The sequence below is a fragment of the Salvelinus fontinalis genome, chromosome 35, assembly GCF_029448725.1.
Source record: "Salvelinus fontinalis isolate EN_2023a chromosome 35, ASM2944872v1, whole genome shotgun sequence".
Classification (NCBI taxonomy): domain Eukaryota; kingdom Metazoa; phylum Chordata; class Actinopteri; order Salmoniformes; family Salmonidae; genus Salvelinus; species Salvelinus fontinalis.
In genome coordinates, this window is record NC_074699.1 from 28,335,449 (window position 1) to 28,355,204 (window position 19,756).

At 43.7% G+C, this 19,756-nt stretch overlaps 2 protein-coding genes across 4 annotated transcripts in view; both read left to right on the plus strand.

The window, feature by feature from the left end:
* The first annotated feature begins 434 nt into the window (after positions 1-434).
* Positions 435-4,058, plus strand: sdr42e1 (short chain dehydrogenase/reductase family 42E, member 1). 3 transcript variants are annotated; one of them, XM_055899864.1, is made up of 3 exons: positions 435-563; positions 949-1,014; positions 1,631-4,058. In XM_055899864.1, the coding sequence occupies exons 1-3, from the start codon at positions 523-525 to the stop codon at positions 2,727-2,729; spliced, it is 1,206 nt and encodes a 401-aa protein (XP_055755839.1). In that variant the 5' UTR covers positions 435-522; the 3' UTR covers positions 2,730-4,058. The 3 variants fall into 3 exon arrangements, with proteins under 3 accessions (XP_055755839.1, XP_055755841.1, XP_055755842.1); XM_055899866.1 differs by having other exon boundaries at positions 457-563; positions 898-1,014; XM_055899867.1 differs by lacking the exon at positions 435-563 and adding an exon at positions 583-663.
* A 436-nt stretch (positions 4,059-4,494) lies between these two features.
* Positions 4,495-19,756, plus strand: part of LOC129834669 (Wilms tumor protein 1-interacting protein homolog) — a 42,213-nt gene continuing 26,951 nt past the window's right edge. Inside the window, exon 1 of the mRNA XM_055899870.1 lies at positions 4,495-6,578. Coding sequence (XP_055755845.1) covers positions 5,063-6,578 — 1,516 coding nt within the window. The 5' untranslated portion in view covers positions 4,495-5,062. The remainder of the gene's footprint in view (positions 6,579-19,756) is intronic.

Sequence of the window (19,756 nt, forward strand, 5' to 3'; positions counted from 1 at the left end):
TTTCTGAAAGAGTCGTTTGGGAGCTAAAAGAGCCGGAATGCCCATCGCTACTTGTGGTGTGTATATGGGAACTGTTGTACATTTGAGACTGAAATGGGATGTTCCTGCGACAACATCCTGAATGAGGTGGTCTAAAGCACTGCATCTCAGTACTAACTTCACTACAGACCCTGGTTCGATTCACATGATTGGGAGACCCATAGGGGGGTGCACAATTGGCCGAGTTGCCTGGTTAGGGTTTGACTGCAAGGACGTCATTGTAATTAAGAATGTTCTTAAACTGACTTGTTAAATAAAGGTATAATAAAAATTTAACATTTTTAAATATCTCATTCTCTGTCAATAAAGAGGAGGAGTTACCTACCACGACAAAAGTGTAAAGTAGGAAGTTTGCGTAGCCGATGCACTGACAAGTCATGAAACCGCTCGCAGTTCCCTCCAAGAATTCCACTAGCTCCGCCCAAGGAAGTTGTTTGTAAAATAGTAACAGCCTGTCACACCGATTAATGTATTCAAGCGTTGATGCTGGACAAACGATTAGGTTGCTACGTCATAACGCCAAGGTAAAAGCCTGTTTTCAATTGAAATTAAAGTGGTTGATGTTCAATAGCCTAGATCACAGCCTGTAGACCAGTAAAATATGTCAGCGATCTGATTGATACGGTACAGGTTTACACAACTGTCATTGTCTTACTCTTATGTAGCTAAACTAGTTTGCATCAGATGTTGCGTTCATGAAGCTAATGTAGCCAAACGTCAAGGTAGCATTATCAAGTAATAGGCCACAATCTTACAAGTATGGCTACTGTAGACGTGTTGTTATACTGCTGGTTGTTATACATTTCGGCACGTGTGTCTCTTACAAATTCAATATGTTAATTAATGCTCTCTCTGAAGGTACTGTGTGGTGTTATTTCAAGCACAGTGACCTTCAATTTTTATTTTCAGTGAAATGGAAAAGGCGCGAATATGCACGTTTTTGATTACCGGTGGCAGTGGATACTTTGGTTTCCGGTAAGCAAATCAACAGATAAATATTGTACATTGTTGCCTGTACATAGTCTTCATCTCATCAATACAGAAGAGAACTTCTACATTACTAAGTGAATGTGCAAAATAATTTGGTAACGGTAGTTCTCAACCCCACTAGGGGGAGTTATCATACCAGTTATTCGAATGATGTTATTCACTGTAGTCTTATTTATTCTGTGTTACATACTGAAGTGGCAGAACCTTATCACCCCATCAATTGAATCCCCACTTACAACAAATTGTTGTGACTAATGGTAGCTTCATAAGCAGTGCTTAACTTGGACAGGAGCTCACCGGAGCTGAGTACCGGCACCTCAAATGTTCTACTGTTTAAGCTCCTGTTCCTTTTATAGAATATGAGCTCAAAAGTATAGTGGAGCTCCTGCACCTAAATATGAACAGTACTGCCACCCAAAATGAGTACCTGCTCCTATTTCAGTCCAAGTAAAGCACTGTTCATAAGTAGGCTAAGGACTTTCCTATTTCGTCTTTAATGTTGAACTGAACATTCCTTGAATATCCCTCACTACATGTGAAAGGTTTCCCTATACCCAATATTCCAGATTAACAGGATCACTCTATTCTTCATTTCTTACAGTCTTGCCTGCTCACTACATAAAAAGGGAGCTAAAGTCATTCTGTTTGATATGAGCCCACCCAGCCTAGAGGTTCCAGAGGGCATTGTGTTCCTAAAGGGAGATATTCGTGAATATGCTCAAGTGGAGAAGGCGGTCACTGGCATGGACTGTGTTTTCCACATCGCCTCCTACGGCATGTCTGGCAGGGAGCAGCTGAACAGGAAGCTGATTGAAGAGGTGAATGTCCAGGGCACAGAGCATGTCCTCATGGCCTGTGTAGAGGCTGGAGTTTCCAGGCTCATCTACACTAGCACCTTCAATGTAGTGTTCGGAGGCCAAGTCATTGAGGGTGGTGACGAAAGCCTCCCCTACCTACCTCTCCATCTCCACCCTGACCACTACTCCAGAACCAAGTCGGTAGCTGAGATGGCCGTGATGAAAGCCAGTGGTACAGAGCTGAAAGATGGGACAGGTGTGTTGAGGGCCTGTGCTCTGCGTCCAGCCGGTATATACGGGCCTGGCGAGCAGAGGCACCTGCCCAGGATCGTTGGGTACATAGAGAAGGGGATATTCAGGTTTGTGTATGGCGATCCGAGAAGTTTAGTGGAGTTTGTCCATGTAGACAACCTGGTGTCTGCACACGAACTGGCTGCAGAGGCTCTGACGTCAGAGCACCAGCACCGCTCTGCTGGACAGGCATACTTCATCTCAGACGGAAGACCTGTCAACAACTTTGAGTTCTTCAGACCTCTGGTGGAGGGTTTGGGTTACTCTTTCCCCAAACTACGTCTACCACTCTCTTTCATTTACTTTGTTGCATTCCTCACTGAGATGATTCACCATCTCATCGGCCCGATCTATAACTTCCAGCCTCTGCTCACACGCACAGAGGTGTATAAGACCGGCGTGACGCATTACTTCAGCATGGCGAAGGCCAAGGCCGAGCTGGGTTATGAGCCCCAGGAGTATAACCTGGAGGAGGTTGTGCAGTGGTTCAAGAGTAGAGGTCACGGAAGAAAACCTAGGAGTTCACGTCTACAGCGACTGATACTAGATGGTCTTCTATTAGCAGCTCTAGTAGCTCTGGCCCTCTCATACCTCCCAGTGGTTGGCAGTTAATCAGCAGGCAGTAATAAAGTGATACATCTCAATGGCACATTTAAATGTTGAAACTTGTGCTATACTAGTGATGATGGATTGTTTGGTTCTTCGTTTATTAATTACAATGTTGGCAGTTTGTAAAAATAAAAAAATATTATTAACCTGGAGTAGACCTGTTCAAATTAAAGACCACATACCCTTGTCTTAATAAATTACCATGATTGTGTTTTGTGTAAATTCCAACAATGGGGGTGACAGGTAGCCTAGTGGTTAGAGCGTTGGGCCAGTAACCGAAAGGTTGCTAGATCGAATCCCGAGCTGACAAGGTAAAAATCTGTCGTTCTGCCCCTGAACAAGGCAGTTAACACACTGTTCCCCGGTACGCCGTCATTGTAAATAAGAATTTGTTCTTAACTGACTTGCCTAGTAAAATATATATATACCTAGTTGGATATACTAACTTTCTCTAAACTTGATTATGCATAAGAGACATCTCTTGGTGCAGATGTCTATTGGTACAAACAAAATTTGGTCTCACTTTAAATGAAGTACAACTTATAAAGGCTTTATAAAGCATACATAAAGACTTCATAAGCACTACATAAATGCTTAAATAATCATCTATAACCATATGTCATAAAGGGTGACAACCATTCCCACTGTAGGGTGAATTGCCAAATGCAACAACACACAATTTAATCAGTTTTTTTATTTTTTATTTTAAAATGTAACCTTTATTTAACTACGCAAGTCAGTTAAGAACAAATTCTTATTTACAATGATGGCCTAGGAACAGTGGGTTAACTGCCTTGTTCAGGGGCAGAACAACAGATTATTTCCTTGTCAGCTCGGTTACTGGCCCAATGCTTTAACCACTAGGCTACCTGCCGCCCTGATGACATACGCTTAAAGATGATTTGTGACGCATTTATGTAGTGCTTATGAAGCCTTTATGTATGCTATATATGAAACCCTTTATAAGTTGTACTTCATTTAAAGTGGGACCCAACATTTACATTGGTTTTGTTTTTACATCTCAATTGAAGATGGAAATAAGAAATATTACGGACAATGTATTGATGTTAAACCCAAGACTTTATGCTTTTTTTCTATACTGTACAACTTTGAAATGTTTTATGATGACCAACAGATTTTTTGTCAATGTGTGATATCTTTTATCAGGCCTGCTGCTGAATTCCTAACCTTTCTGGTTGTTTTGTGACCAAATCCTAGTGGGGATCAATAATTTGTTGGTATTTGTAATAACATTTCCTATAAGGGATCTTTTTCTTTATTTTAGTTGGATAAGGGTCTCATAATATTATTGAATAAAATTACATGACTGACCAGCCTGTGATTTGTGTTTGTAATGAGTTGCACAAAGTAATAGACTTCATAAATAATTGGGGACAAGTCTCAGCTTAATCATCACACATTATATAAACTTTTTTGTAACTTATAAAACATCAATGTTTTTGAGAGATTGCAATATTTTGCTGTCAAGAACAAAATCATAAATGCGAGTCATGCGACAAATAAGAGATGCTTCTTGGTGGCAAAAGCCCTTTGTTGATAGACAGAAGACAAGCCTTCCCTGCATTCGGCATCTAAAGTCCAGCATGCTCTAGAAACAATCCATTCTAAATTCAGTGAAGCTGTTTCTGTCCCGAAACCGAAAAGGGCAAAGGAAGTTGGGCCAGGTGAGACTGGTCCTTTGTGCAGTTTTTTAAGGCTGAGATGAATACAGCCATACTCTCTAGGGAGTATTCTTTTTTCAAACTCAGGCACCCCCTTGCTGAGTTGGTCGCAATCATTGTTTCGCTCCAGCATTAACCACATTCCAGAGAGGCGGAGTGCACCCCGTCCTCTTCCTCGCATTCCTTCTCCACAAACGAGTCCCTTGCGCTAAATTGTGTTTAAAATGGGTTTTGGCGCACTCTTTCTCTTTTAATATGTAAGATGTGGCTGTTAGTGGTGCATTGCAATATTTTCTCTACCTCAAATTTAAATTTGAGACTCTTGGAAAACTGGAGAAAAACTTGACAAGGGAAAATTCCTCCGCGCAGCGCGCCATTGACTGTAAAGACCTTTCAACTTAACAAAAACTGAAGTTGACAAATGTATCCTGACGTTGAAACTTTGTGATAAGGGTTTATGTTTTCGAAGAAAAAGATCATGCACCGCTTCGAGATTTCCAAGCACACTGGCTGTTCAGCAAACAGGCGACGATGCCTGGATTGAGCCTGCGTTTTGTTATGATTTCCAAATGAAATGAAATTACTGCTATCTTTCACTCGGTAGTCGGTAGTGCGCTCTTTCTCTGAACTTGTTCGTCGCCTCGGGAGCAAACCATGGATCACTATGAGGAAGATTTGGGACTCCGGGCGAGTAAATTAATGGAGGACCTTTCCTTATATGAAGCATACAAGGATGGAATGTACAGTTCAAGGAGGGAAATGGTTATCAACACCGATTTGGATTTTTCGTCTCCAACGATACCCGAGCAGAAAAGTAAGACAATGAATGGCAACTCTGTGCCTCAGCAACAGATACACACCGTTGAGAATTACATGACTGGGAATAAAGTGTACACTGCGGCTCCAGTGCGCCCCGTGAATGGCAACAGAGCCGTTCCTGTGGATTATTGCACCCCTCAAAGAGACATCGTTTATCCTAACGAAGATAGCTATTGCACCAAATCCGAAATTGCTTTGCCGTGTTATAGCGGCGCGTCCGAGCGACACAGGAGGTACTCATTGGAGGTGCTGGGGCATAGGTACAGCACTGGTAGCGCGTACGATGGAGTGGTTTTGAACAAGCCAGTACCTTCACCTGGCAACAGATGCAACAGTATCTGTGTTACCACCAACCACGACGGCAGATACAATGCAACCAGCCCGCGGTCCAGTTTCGTATCCTCCCTCTCCTCCCAGGAGCAAAGCAAACATGCAAGCCCGAGGTCGAGCATCAGTAGCCTGCGCACAAGTCTGGTGGTACCCGGGCAAGACAAGTACACTAGTCCCAGGTCCAGTCTGGTACACTGTGAAGGGAGCAGTGCCCTCAGCCCCCGGTCTAGCTATGCAAGTACAGCCAGCGACACAAGTAAACATTCCAGCCCAAGGGCCAGTCTGAACAGCTATGACTGCTGCAGTAAACCCAGCAGTAACCGCACCAGCGGCATCAGTATGGGCTACGACCAAAGGCACATCAGCCCCAGGTCCAGCACAGCGAGCCAGTATTCTTGTACCACCAGTCCACGCTCTAGCTATTCAGATTCGCGTTACATGCCTGTGGAAAACCATGATTTGGAGGGTGCAGTTTTGCATGGCATGCCGGTGGCCAGTCCCCGGTCAAGCATCTGCAGCCAGGACGGGTGCGCAAGACCCGGGACAATAGCTAACTGCGTCGTTAGTCCCCGGTCCAGTATCTCCAGTCACAGTTCCAGAAGTTCCCGGAGCTCCAGGGGATCTATGAGCACATACCCAGATCTCCAACTGCCTTCACCCAGGTCCTCAATGCTGGGGGCTGGTTTGCAGGAGGACATACTAACACAAGATTGTGGCGATACCAACGGTGTTCATAGTCGTATCCATCTCCAAGCGCTCTCTGGGATGCCAGAGGCCCTGCCACAGCATGCACCACAACAGTCAACCCAGGCAGGGATGAATACAGAGGTGACCGCTGGATCACCATCATCTTCTTATGGGCTCCATACGAAAACTCCAGCCTCAGGGCAGAGGTTTAAACTACCTTACCAGGTGACCCCATGCCGGGAAAGTGGCCCAAGCCAAGCAGAAAGGAGTCTGGAAGCACTCACCTTGGAGCTGGAGAAGGAGTTAGAAATGCACATGAAAAAAGAATATTTTGGTAAGTGTAACTCCTCCTATGAACACTGCTTATTATAAGGAACACTATGAGAGTGCAATGAAGTGAGAATAAAGCTTTAAAATAGAAAAACAAAAAATGAAATGAAACAATAATTTGATTGATCTTGGTATATCTTTTTTTTTTTACTACTTGTAAACATATGACAGCTCCCTAAACATGTCTCAATAAGAATTAGGCTATTCTTACACAAAGTCAAATGAATTAGTCTGGTAAAAATGTAAAAGGGCCAGACTACATCCTCCACGTTCCATGTGTTTGGTGGTCTGATAATAACCCTCATGGTTATGAACTTGAACTCTGGTGCCCTGTGGTCCATACATGTGTGGAAGATAAGTAAATTGATGGGCTTCACTGGGTTACTTCATCTTCAGCTGGGTCACTAACCTCATTATAGCTGAGCACATGTTCATTGGCACAACACAGGACAGCACAACACAGGTCAGGCCATAATTGAAACATTTTCAATTATAACACCTAATTTTATTGCTTGACACAAATATCTCATCACTGGTTCTAGTTGATTTACCTAATAAATATTTTCCCTTTGATAATGTGCTTACACTGAAGATAATTTTAGTCTATTTGAAGCATGGACTTTAATGAGCGCAGTGCAAAAACGAAACGTACATTTTTCAAGTTTAAGAATATTATCTTCACAATACATTTAGTGTTGTCATAATATTTGGTGTGTTTGATAGTGTTTGGTATCGTGGGAGGCTGAGGCGGCGTTATCCTAACTGGAGCATTAACTGAGTGATCAGGCCCATTATGTCCATGGAGCCAGCTGATTGGTCAAACAGTGTTGTGGCCTGGCCACAGCAGCCCTGCCACTGATCAATCAGAACTGGCTGGTCACGCCTGAGGTAGCCCTTTGCCTCAAGTCCTTGGGTGTTTTGTGAGGTGAGGTGGAGGGGTGGGGGAATGTTGTCCAGAGAGCTACTGGGGATCCTTTTCATTATAAAATCACAGTCCTGATCTCCATCTCCGTACCTTGCACAGCAAGTGTAATAACAATAGTGTAAGAACATAGTAATAACAGCCTAACTACATTACCTATTGACATAACAGGGATTTTCTTATGTGTAACAAGTCAGGTGTTATTAATTGTTGTTACTCATGTTACTACAAAGCAGCAAGTTTGTAATGCTAAGTAATTCCATTGTTTACAATTCCAGTGTAGTTGTGGAGCTTGTAAAGTTTGTCTGTTTAATCGTCATGCTGTAGTTAAAAGGGGGCGTTGAACACGACTTCAGCCTAGCTTCACTGAGCTTTGTTGTCATCTCATCTAGTGGCTGGTTGCAACCTTAACAACTAACTTGTATTCTATAATGCTAACAACGACTCCCTCTGTGGCAGATAAGAGTGGCTTTTGCAGGGAAATACACATTTCTGTTTTGGCAGAGCTAACGTTTACACAGCGCTGAGTAGGGCTGAATGGAACCTTCTGTTCTGTCCCAGGGAGCGAGTAGATACCCTTCAGTGATTCAGTGGTCTTGCTGCTTGGTGAAAACGTCCGGCCAGTCGGACACTGCAGCGGGCATTCTCTGGAAGACTTCTCTCTGCCATTTCTCTCTGTGCTTTCCATAAGATAGATTATTTTGTTGTTGCCTTTTTTCTCCATGAGTGCTCTGAGCTGTGACTTTTTTGCAACATATTCCCTCCCTGAGACTTGAAAACATTGTTTTTGAAGGTGTAAACTCTCCCCTCCTACAGGAAAAGAAGGGAGAATCTATCCAACTTTTGAATGTGCTGATGGACAAATGGCTGCGGTCTGAGAACAGAACAGTGGTTTGATTTTGTTTTCCTCCAGTGCGCTGGCTGGCTCAGAGTGACGCTGAGACGGCTGTTCATTTGTCACAGAGGAGCAGGTGAGAGCTGTAGAATGTAGCAGACAGAAGCCCCTCACAGTACGCTGGGCCGAGAGAGAGAGAGCCGGCTCTGTTTCCATGGCGACAGTGGAGAAATTGATCGCCCAGGCTTTGAGGTCTGTGCTGTCACACTGCGTTGCTCTGCTCTGTGCTCTGCCTCACTGTAGGCCCCTGTGTGGCCTCTGTTTGTTGTGGTGGCGAAGGAGCTGTGAATCAACAGCTGGCCCGGGACAGAAGCATTGAGGCTTCCAGAGCAGAGCCGCCCAGCCCCCTGCTCGCCCCCGCCCAGACCCCCCCACGAAGCCCTTCATTAACCAGCCAGTGGGGAGTCGGGCAACACCAGACACTTGGCACACGATCTTGGCTCGCGGGCCAGACATGGCTGTCGGGGGTCAAGTCTGATCACCTGCTCAGAATAATAATGACGGTATAGTAATGTTACATGGTTGACTCAGAAAGGGTTTGGTCAACTTTTACTGTGTTGGTGGTGGTGTCAGTCACCCCAACTCTCAACTCTCGCTGCAACCGCTCTGGAGGGCAGTCTGAGCTACAATGTATGGCTTAAAGCTAAATGGAGCAGATACAATTGCTCTTTTGACAAATACACTTATGAATACACAACAAATAGGCAGCTAAATGTTTTAGGGCCAATGGTAACTCTTGTGTCAGTTGATACATGCTCACATTAATGATACATGTTCATGATGCATTAGCTTAATCACAAATTAAATTCTCATTAGTGAAGTATGAGTATTTTAGCTCCCTATTATGAATATGGGAAGTGTTTAGAATGCTGTCATTACCCTTACAACAATAGACCATGAGTAGAGAGAACACACTGTCCCTGGCCTGCCTGAACAACAACAGAACACAGCATAATCGCTTAAATATTGTGAGAGATTTTCAGACAGAGTTTCTGCCTCATTTCCAGTTTCATGCCATTTCTCAAACATCTAGGTTTTGGACAAACATTGCAGGTACATCAACGTAATGATTTCAAGTACACAAACAAATTGAATGTTACTATTTCTTATTAGTTCCATTCTTGCTTATGTAGCCTAATAGTGTATTTCATATGTCCCCAACAGTGGTCTACTGCTATTTTTAGGTGAGGGAGCGCAAAAAAAAAAGTAAATTTCATCATTATTTACTCAATCAAAGTTTGTACCGACAGATGTAGCCAATTGAATAGCCTATCATTATAGAATATGCATAAAATGCATTATCCAATTGCAACATCTGCCTTTGCCTAACCATATTGTCCAAAGAAAATGTTATATTCTTAATACTCTCAAACACAAAGTTAGGCATAGGCTACTTCATTTCAAATAGGCCATCATCACTGTCCATCGTGAAGGATTATTCTTCACATTTTACAGCTGAAACGTCCAAACTGCATCTCCATGCCAATCATTTGTTTGATCTCAATCAGTTTCATGGGAATATGGTATTAGAGCTTCTTGAATTGGCCGACTGTTTTATGAGCCAATTAGAGTAGATTGTGTTAACAAACTATTAGCCTACTGTTTTATGAGAGAATTAGAGTAGATTGTGTTAACAAACTATTAGCCTACTGTTTTATGAGAGAATTAGAGTAGATTGTGTTAACAAACTATTAGCCTACTGTTTTATGAGAGAATTAGAGTAGATTGTGTTAACAAACTATTAGCCTACTGTTTTATGAGCCAATTAGAGTAGATTGTGTTAACAAACTATTAGCCTACTGTTTTATGAGAGAATTAGAGTAGATTGTGTTAACAAATTAATAGCCTACTGTTTTATGAGAGAATTAGAGTAGATTGTGTTAACAAATTAATAGCCTACTGTTTTATAAGAGAATTAGAGTAGATTGTGTTAACAAATTAATAGCCTACTGTTTTATGAGCCAGTTAGAGTAGATTGTGTTAACAAACTATTAGCCAACAGTTTTATGAGCCAATTAGAGTAGATTGTGTTAAACTATTAGCCTACTGTTTTATGAGAGAATTAGAGTAGATTGTGTTAACAAACTATTAGCCTACTGTTTTATGAGAGAATTAGAGTAGATTGTGTTAACAAATTAATAGCCTACTGTTTTATGAGAGAATTAGAGTAGATTGTGTTAACAAATTAATAGCCTACTGTTTTATGAGAGAATTAGAGTAGATTGTGATAACAAATATTAGCCTACTGTTTCATGAGAGAATTAGAGTAGATTGTGTTAACAAATTAATAGCCTACTGTTTTATGAGAGAATTAGAGTAGATTGTGATAACAAACTATTAGCCTTGTATTTTGTTTCAATCAAAGGGTATATCCTGCCTAGTGGCGCGCGCTGTTGAGTTGGCGCATGTGGATTTCATTTGGACTATTCAGCTTCAGCTAACCATCCTAAAATGTCATTAGAAATGAGGAGATGTTTTTGGTGTAACAATAACATTATAGGCCTACTATGCTTTTATATTTAGTTTTGTTATGTGAAATTGCTAGACATGGATTCAGCTTTGTTCTAACTTTACTAAACGAGTATCGTTTCTATTTGTAATAATAGTAATAAGTGATGACTATTCAGTGTAGGCAACAGATCTTGATGAGATTTAATTTTAAGCATTGGAGTGCTCTTCGTAGTGTTGAAATGACAATGCCAGGATCGCACAATGATCTTAAAGTAGTTAAACCAACTTGTGGTGCTGAAGGATAGCTCTGCCATTTGGCCAGTTCAGGAACAAACAACTACGTGGTATTGCTATTTGGTTATAGCCTAATGTAAAACAAATACTTAGCTTAATATCATTGCACTGCTTGCGAGGAGAGCTTTATTTCGAGTAGGCATTTCATTGTACTGTGTAGCTTATTATAAATAAACGTTGATTTTCTTGAACACAATACAATATACCCTATTACAGAATAAAAGAAAACAGAGAGGTGAACTATCAATTCATAGAATTTATTATGCATAGATTGAACATATTATCAAATCAATTGACCAAGAAGTGAATATAAATCATTACCGTGTAGAATTGCAGGAAGTGTTTTTTTTAAACCACCATAAAATCAAGCTTTTAGTGTGATGTATTCATGCATCACAATAAACTATAACCTAAATGCATTATTTCCTCAAACTTGGCCCAATTCACAGTTCCAATTGCCCATCCTAACATACTAAGCTAGAACGGGCCCTGCGTCTCAACTAATAGCCAATCTACTTCCAGAGAAGGTCAGGCTCTCAGGCTTTGCGGTGGTCACATATCGTTCTGGGTTCCACTGCGGAAGAGGGGTCCATGGAGTTTTATGAACATCAAGGCAGACACACACAGGGAAATTTTGTTTTTCAACGTTCTCATTGGGCCAAAGTGGTCCATCCTCCGACGGGCTTCCACAGTGCACACACACAGCTTATAGTTCTTTATCATTCTCACCACCAGAAAGAAGAAAGGGAACAAACCACCATTTTCCTACCTCTAGGCTGCTATAAATATTTATTTGGTTTGTCATTCTATTGTTTTTCATGGAATTTTTGTGGTAATTAAATATAATTTATTTCAAATTTATCAGAATTAATCTTCCAGAAATACTTTTACCAGCTGCGTGTATTTTAAAATTGAAAAAAGTGAGGGAGCGCCACTGTAACGACTGTCTTCGGGTGAAAGAGAGGAGGACCAAGATGCAGCGTGAATATCATCCATATTTAATGGGAAATACTTAAACACCGAACAAAACAACAATCACCCACAAACAAACAGTGAAAACAGGCTACCTTAATATGGTTCCCAATCAGAGACAATGACAAACACCTGCCTCTGATTGAGAACCATATTAGGCCAAACAACAAACCCAGCATAGAAACACAAAACATAGAATGCCCACCCAGCTCACGTCCTGACCAACTAAACAAAGACTAAACAAAGGAAATAAGGTCAGGAACGTGACAGTACCCCCCCCCCACCCCGCCAAGGTGCGGACTTCGGCCGCAAAACCTGAACCTATAGGGGAGGGTCTGGGTGGGCATCTGTCCACGGTGGCGGCTCTGGCGCTGGACGTGGCCCCCACCCCACCATAGTTAATTCCCGCTTTCGTGGCCTCCTCTTAACGGCGACCCTCCAAATTGGACTGATGGGCGCCTCTGGATGGAGGGCAGCTCCGGACTGAGGGGCAGCTCTGGACCGAGGGGCAGCTCCGGTCCTGGCTGACTGACGACTCTGGCCGGTCCTGGCTGACTGACGACTCTGGCCGGTCCTGGCTGACTGACGACTCTGGCCGGTCCTGGCTGACTGACGACTCTGGCCGGTCCTGGCTGACTGACGACTCTGGCCGGTCCTGGCTGACTGACGACTCTGGCAGGTCCTGGCTGACTGACGGCTCTTGCAGGTCCTGGCTGACTGACGGTTCTGGCGGCTCCTGACTGGCGGGCGGCTCTGGCGGCTCCTGACTGGCTGGCGGCTCTGGCGGCTCAGGACAGACGGGCGGCTCTGGCGGCTCAGGACACACGGGCGGCTCTGACGGCTCAGGACAGACGGGCGGCTCTGACGGCGCTGGGCAGACGGACGGCTCAGACGGCGCTGGGCAGCGCAGGCGGCGCTGGGCAGACGGGCAGCGCAGGGGGGCGCTGGGCAGACGGGCACACCTGTAGGGAGGAGACGGAGAGACAGCCTGGTGCGTGGGGCTGCCACAGGACCCACCAGGCTGGGGAGACCTACAGGAGGCTTGGTGTTAGGAGGAGGCACCTGAAGGACCGGGCTGTAGGGGAGCACTGGAGCTCTGGTGCGCAGCCTTTGCACCGCTCCCCCAGGCTGGAATGCTACTCTAGCCCGAACCCTCCAGAGTGCAGGCACAGGTTGAACCGGGCTGTGGGTGAGCACTGTAGATCTAGTGCCTACTACACGCACCTCTCCCTTAGACTCTACTCCCACATTTGCCCGGCACAAGCGGAGCGCAGGCATAGGACGCACTGCACCCTCCCAGCGCCACGGAGACCCAGCACGCAGAGCCGGCGCAGGATACCCTGGACCGAAACGACATACTGGAGACCAGACACGCTGAGCAGGCACACTACGCCCTGGCTGGATGCCCACACTCACATGACACTTTCGGGGGGCTGCCCTATAGCGCACCGGGCTATGGGCACGCACTGGCGAAACCGTGCGCTTAACCACATAACACGGTGCCTGACCAGTAACGCGCTGCTTATAATAAGCACGAGGAGTGAGCTCAGGTCTGCTACCTGGCTTAGCCACACTCCCCGTGTGCCCCCCCCCCCCAAAAAAAATTCTGGGGCTGCCTCTCGTACCTGTCGCGCTGCCGTGCTGCCTCCTCATATCGCCGCCGCTCAGCTTTCGCTCCCTCCAGCTCAGCTTTGGGGCGGCGATATTCCCCAGCCTGTGCCCAGGGTCCTTCTCCGTTTAAAATCTCCTCCCATGTCCAGGAGTCCTGATATTTCGGCCGCTGCTGCTGCTGCTGTTGCTGCCCGTTACCACGCTGCTTGGTCCTTTTGTGGTGGGTGATTCTGTAACGACTGTCTTTGGGTGAAAGAGAGGAGGACCAAGATGCAGCGTGAATATCATCCATATTTAATGGAAAATACTTGAACACCGAACAAAACTACAAACCGACAAAAAAGGAACGAAGACGATACAGTCCCGTAACGTGAACACTAAACACTGGAACAGGAACAATCACCCACAAACAAACAGTGAAAACAGGCTACCTTAATATGGTTCCCAATCAGAGACAATGACAAACACCTGCCTCTGATTGAGAACCATATTAGGCCAAACAACAAACCCAACATAGAAACACAAAACATAGAATGCCCACCCAGCTCACGTCCTGACCAACTAAACAAAGACTAAACAAAGGAAATAAGGTCAGGAACGTGACAGCCACTCCTTCACGCTCCGGCAGCACTACATCCCTGGTCCCCAAAGGTGTGGAACTCTCTGTTATGGACAGCATCACTGAGTGTGCTACTGACGATGAAGGGCAATGATCTTTCTTCTCCACATGTGTCCAGTGGTGTTGTTCTGTCCTGAGCACACTGGACATGATGTACCCACAGTGGAGGCACCAGGGACTTGGTGATCTGGTTTAAATTAAGAACAAATTAGACTTTTCCTGCTCAGTCCCTCTCTCTCCCTAACCCTCTCCCTAGTCCTTTCAGTCATGTAAAACACTGTCCACATCCGTTTGAGGGCCTTTTAGGCTTAACAGCAACATTTATGGGAAATCATCTCAAGTCAACTTGGCTCAAAATGCCATGAACTTTTCCTTAGCTTGTAGCAAGTTCCCTATTCTGTTCAGTTTTTCCTGTCAAGCTTTCCTTCCTCAGGGCAAGGCTTCCACCTTGGGAGATGAAATGGCCATATACCTGGAGGTGTGCACATGGACATGGTCCATTGTTTTGTTTACAATTCTGACTGAAGCTCCAGCAGGATTGTACTATAGAAGTACATTGGAAATAAGCAAAGCCTTAAACTTCAGTGGAAATAAAGTATAGTGGAAGGCAGAGAGAGAGGACAGTATTGGGGCAGTTGCTCCTATGAGTATTCAGAAGATATCAGCTCAACAAAGCCTCTAAGAATGTTGCTCTATCCTACCTCATTGTCAGCATATTCCCCTGTAAACATCTCAGCACCGCTATCTGTCTCGTAGTCAGATACCGTAGTAGACAGAGGATGCTTCAGGCAAGTGCATGAGTCTGGAATGCAGCAGAATGGGACTGAGATAGCTGGAGGAGACCTTGGTCTGGAGAATGCACAATAATCTGTGTGTGTGTGGGGGTTGTGATAATGACCTGCTAAGCAGAGATATCGTCAAGTGGTGGGAGTCCGTACTCCCTCCAAATATCAACCACCCTGGAGTGCAGACTCCCCCCTACCTTCCCCACCTCACTATAACACATTTCAGCTCTACTCCCCGGGAGCACTTGGTCCTTGCACTCAAAGTTCAGACACTTCGAGATCAGAGACCACAGATAGCCTTTGCCTTGTGAAGACTTGTCACTGCTAGCTTCACATTTCTCCAGCCTGTATCTCCTAGGAACAGCCATCTTTTCAAAGCAGAGCAGAAGAGGTGCAAATGTGGTACAGATGGTATAATAGAGGTGCCATTACATTTTCAGGACCTGCCATTATCAGTGCAGATCCACGTGTTTAAATTGTATGGCAGCAAGGGCCTCCCGGGTGGCGCAGTGGTCTAGAGCACTGCATCGCAGTGCTAGCTGCGCCACCAGTTGTCTCTGGGTTCACGCCCAGGCTCTGTCGCAACCGGCCGCGACCGGGAGGTCCGTGGGGCGACGCACAATTGGCTTAGCGTCGTCCGGGTTATGGAGGGTTTGGCCGGTAGGGATATCCTTGTTTCATCACGCTCCAGCGACTCCTGTGGCGGGCCAGGCGCAGTGCGCGCTAACCGAGGGGGGCGGGTGCACGGTGTTTCCTCCGACACATTGGTGCGGCTGGCTTCCGGGTTGGAGGCGCGCTGTGTTAAGAAGCAGTGCGGCTTGGTTGGGTTGTGCTTCGGAGGACGCATGGCTTTCGACCTTCGTCTCTCCCGAGCCTGTACGGGAGTTGTAGCGATGAGACAAGATAGTAATTACTAGCGATTGGATACCACGAAAATTGGGGAGAAAAGGGGAGAAAAAATAAAAATAAAAATTGTATGGCAGCCAACAGTTTGTCCACACTGTTCATGGAATTGTTCGATGCCAATGCCCCAATTATGGAAGAAAAACTAAAACATGTTCAGAAATATTCCTGGAAGTTTTGGAACAGTGAGGGAGTATTAAAAGACCATTAGCAGTGAGATACAGGGACATTGGCAGACCAGACCAGACTAGAGTAGTATGCTGGGCTTGGAGTTTGGCGTTAGTACAGATCGGCCAGCAGCCTTGGCGTAATCAAGAGAGTCTAACTGCTGTCAGCTGAGGCAATGCAGATTATAATCAATGACCACGTTTACATATATATATATAGACTGTATGTTTTATTGTCACATACACATAGTAGTACGGTTAAGAGCCTTGCTGAAAGTTACTGGCCCAATGCTGTGACCGCTAGGCTACCTGCAGCCCTACATGCACACCAATATCCCTGTTTTTGAGTTGACGCATAAAAACATCATATCTGTTTACAGTAACCCAAATAAGCTCCTATCCTGGTTTTAAGAAACCCAGATAAGATGCCTGGGATATGCTGATCTTAGACAGGATACTGTGGCATGTAAACATCTTATCCCATTTACTGTTGTTTAAACGGTCTGCGCAGACTCAGTTTCACATAGTATCAGCTTTGAAGTTCAGATGGGAAAAGTTGGGATAGTTGAGATAGTAATTGAAGTCTGGACACTGACTGTAGGCCTCACATGTAGCCTATTATAATATTAACTCATGCAGAATTATTTGTTTCTTGCAGTAAAATGATAGACCAAATGTTCATTTTGTCTCGGGAACAGGAGTGGAGAAATATATATATTTTCTTTAATCTTGAGAGAATGCGAATGCGCGCTTAGGTACCTGTTGTGCAGCCGAAATGTGCAATTTCTTTCTGCGACATAAAAGCTGACAAAATTTCACTTTCAACCATATCAAATATGCTTCCAAGACGAAATTAATTACTGTCAGAAACATGTTGGATTGTTTTCACAGCTTTTAATTTCCTTAAAACTGATCAACAAACTCCCCGGTCCATAAATTTCTTTGCTCCTCGAGAGAAGCAGAAATGAAAGAAAACGCTAGCGATGTCAACTAGATTATTGATAAAGCGTTCATTCTATCGATGTATGACATCATTCTGGTGAGCAATGCTTTATTTAGTGTTCTAGAGCATCAAGGAATGACAGAAGAGAAGCTGCGTGTATATAATTATAGACTAACAAAGTTGACTAACGAATAGCCTTCCTAATGTCTGAAGTTATAAGCAGAAAAATATCTAAATGAGGGGTACAAACTTTTGGCTAAATTAGCAATATTCTATTTATTTATAGATACAGGGATACTCGTGGGTGGGAAATCAAGAGTGCATGTAAACAGCTTATCCTGAATGAATCAAATCAAAGTTTATTTGTCTCCTACACAGATTGCAGATGTTAAAGCTGGTGCAGCAAAATGCTTTTGTTCCTAGCTCCAGCAGTGCAGTAAACAGTAAATACTAATACACAAATAAGAACAAAAGAAGAACAAACAAGAGATTAATAAATATAAGAAAAATAAGACCTTCACCAGGATATGAGCTATTATCCAAATACTGTGCGCACGTTAACATTGTCAGAGTTCTTGTGGTTCAAGATCTGGAATCTTCAGAAACACCATGGAACACTCCAAACTGATATCTTGTTCACTTTTAGTAAAGCTAACTAGTTCAGGTGCTGGAAAGATACAAATTTTAAAAAGTCTTCAACTCCCACAGTAGTTAATTGAGACACACAAAACAGACAATATTTCGACCCCACTTGTATCTTTTTCATGTTCACTTTTAGGGGGTTACATAACTACACTTTGCGGTCTTCTGCGTCTCTCGTTAAAGGGAATATAGAGGTAATATGGGATCTACCAAATCTGGACAGTAATATTTTATTTTCTTCCCCATGGCTATTCTAGATATTTATTTTGGCCAAGCTGTTGTGATTAAGATGATTCATAGTTTGGCTATTTATTCTTATCAGAGAGAATAGCCCTAATTTCTCCTCTTATCTTTTCTGAGTGCAGGAACAGCGTCACGAGTTTAAGTTGGAATAGGAAATGCCAATATTTGACTTTGGTCCAGCTGAATTACTCTTGTTGAAAGGAAAACATGTGGGCCTAACCTTTGGATAGCCTTGGGGTACCGTAGTCCTTCATTTTTTACAATTTCATAAAGAGTGCGAATTACGGAGGATGAATTAAACATGAGCTCCTCTAAAGGCAACAAAAGTTCACCTTTGGGATGGTCGTTAAATATTTATAATTTGACGAGATGCGCGCCAACAGCAAGATGCATCAATCTCACCGGAGAAAGCATCCAAGCGAGCAAAACAGCGCCTGTCATACTCTTTTTGGCCAGACAGCATCAGATATACTGAGAAAGAGGGCCGCAGTTTCACTTGCTCGGATGCTTTCTCCGGTGAGTTAGATTCAACCACTTGCGAATTGAAAAATTATGAAACCTTATTGAGACATTATTTTATATGATTTTTCTTTTTTTATTGTTCACATTTTTGGGAAAGTATGGCTTCCATTGGCATCCAGGAATACACACACCACTGTAGTAGGCCTAATGACAATCGCTGAATGTCATTATGGTGTTTTTAACAGATGTCTCTTCCCTTTCATGAAATGACCAGTGTTTGGATGCTGGAATTATTTTAGAGTGAACGAACGTACAGTTAGCCAACCTTCATTTTTTACAATTTCATAAAGAGTGCGAATTACGGAGGATGAATTAAACATGAGCTCCTCTAAAGGCAACAAAAGTTCACCTTTGGGAGGGTCGTTAAATATTTATAATTTGACGAGATGCGCGCCAACAGCAAGATGCATCAATCTCACCGGAGAAAGCATCCAAGCGAGCAAAACAGCGCCTGTCATACTCTTTTTGGCCAGACAGCATCAGATATAATCGCTGAATGTCATTATGGCGTTTTTAACAGATGTCTCTTCCCTTACATGAAATGACCAGTGTTTGGATGCTGGAATTATTTTAGAGTGAACGAACGTACAGTTAGCCAACTTTTTGAAGTGATTTGTTTGAGAATCAGATGTAAACATCATTACTGGGTGTGTTCATGCCACATTAAAATGTAATGCATTTTTGTCTTTACTTTTAGGCCCATAAAATGTTTTTTGCATGCACAAGGCTCCCAAGAATGTCATGGTATAATTCGCACTCTGATGTCATAGATGTAAAAAGCAGGGATGGGGTCAATTCGGAATTTCGGAATTTAATTAAATTCAAACAATGAATTTGAATTGACCACACCCCACAGGAAGCAGAATTGGAATAGAATTTGATTTGAAGGAAGTAGAATTGAATTCAAAGCAATTCAAAGCAACTCAACTGAGACGTGAACATGAAAGTCTCATTTATTTGGGGTGTGGCTAATTCAAATTCAAGAATTGAATTGGAATTAAGAGCAATTCGCAACTCACTACAGAATTGACCTTAACACAGGTAGCCCTTTAGACTCGTATCTGTATACGGATTGAAAATGGTAGACTTGGACACTGATAAGCACCTGAATTGTAATGGAGTGGCTGTACAGTAATATGCTATACATGACGTCAGAGCTCAGGGTCTCTGTATGGGTTTTAATTGACAACCATTCTGAACTTGAGCACCGCAC

Excerpts from the sequence above, each read along its gene's own strand:
- sdr42e1 (XM_055899864.1), top strand. The coding sequence starts at position 523 with ATGCTGGACAAACGATTAGGTTGCTACGTCATAACGCCAAG. Across the intron at positions 564-948 it reads TGCTACGTCATAACGCCAAG|TGAAATGGAAAAGGCGCGAA; the intron begins GTAAAAGCCTGT and ends TTTTATTTTCAG. Across the intron at positions 1,015-1,630 it reads AGTGGATACTTTGGTTTCCG|TCTTGCCTGCTCACTACATA; the intron begins GTAAGCAAATCA and ends CATTTCTTACAG.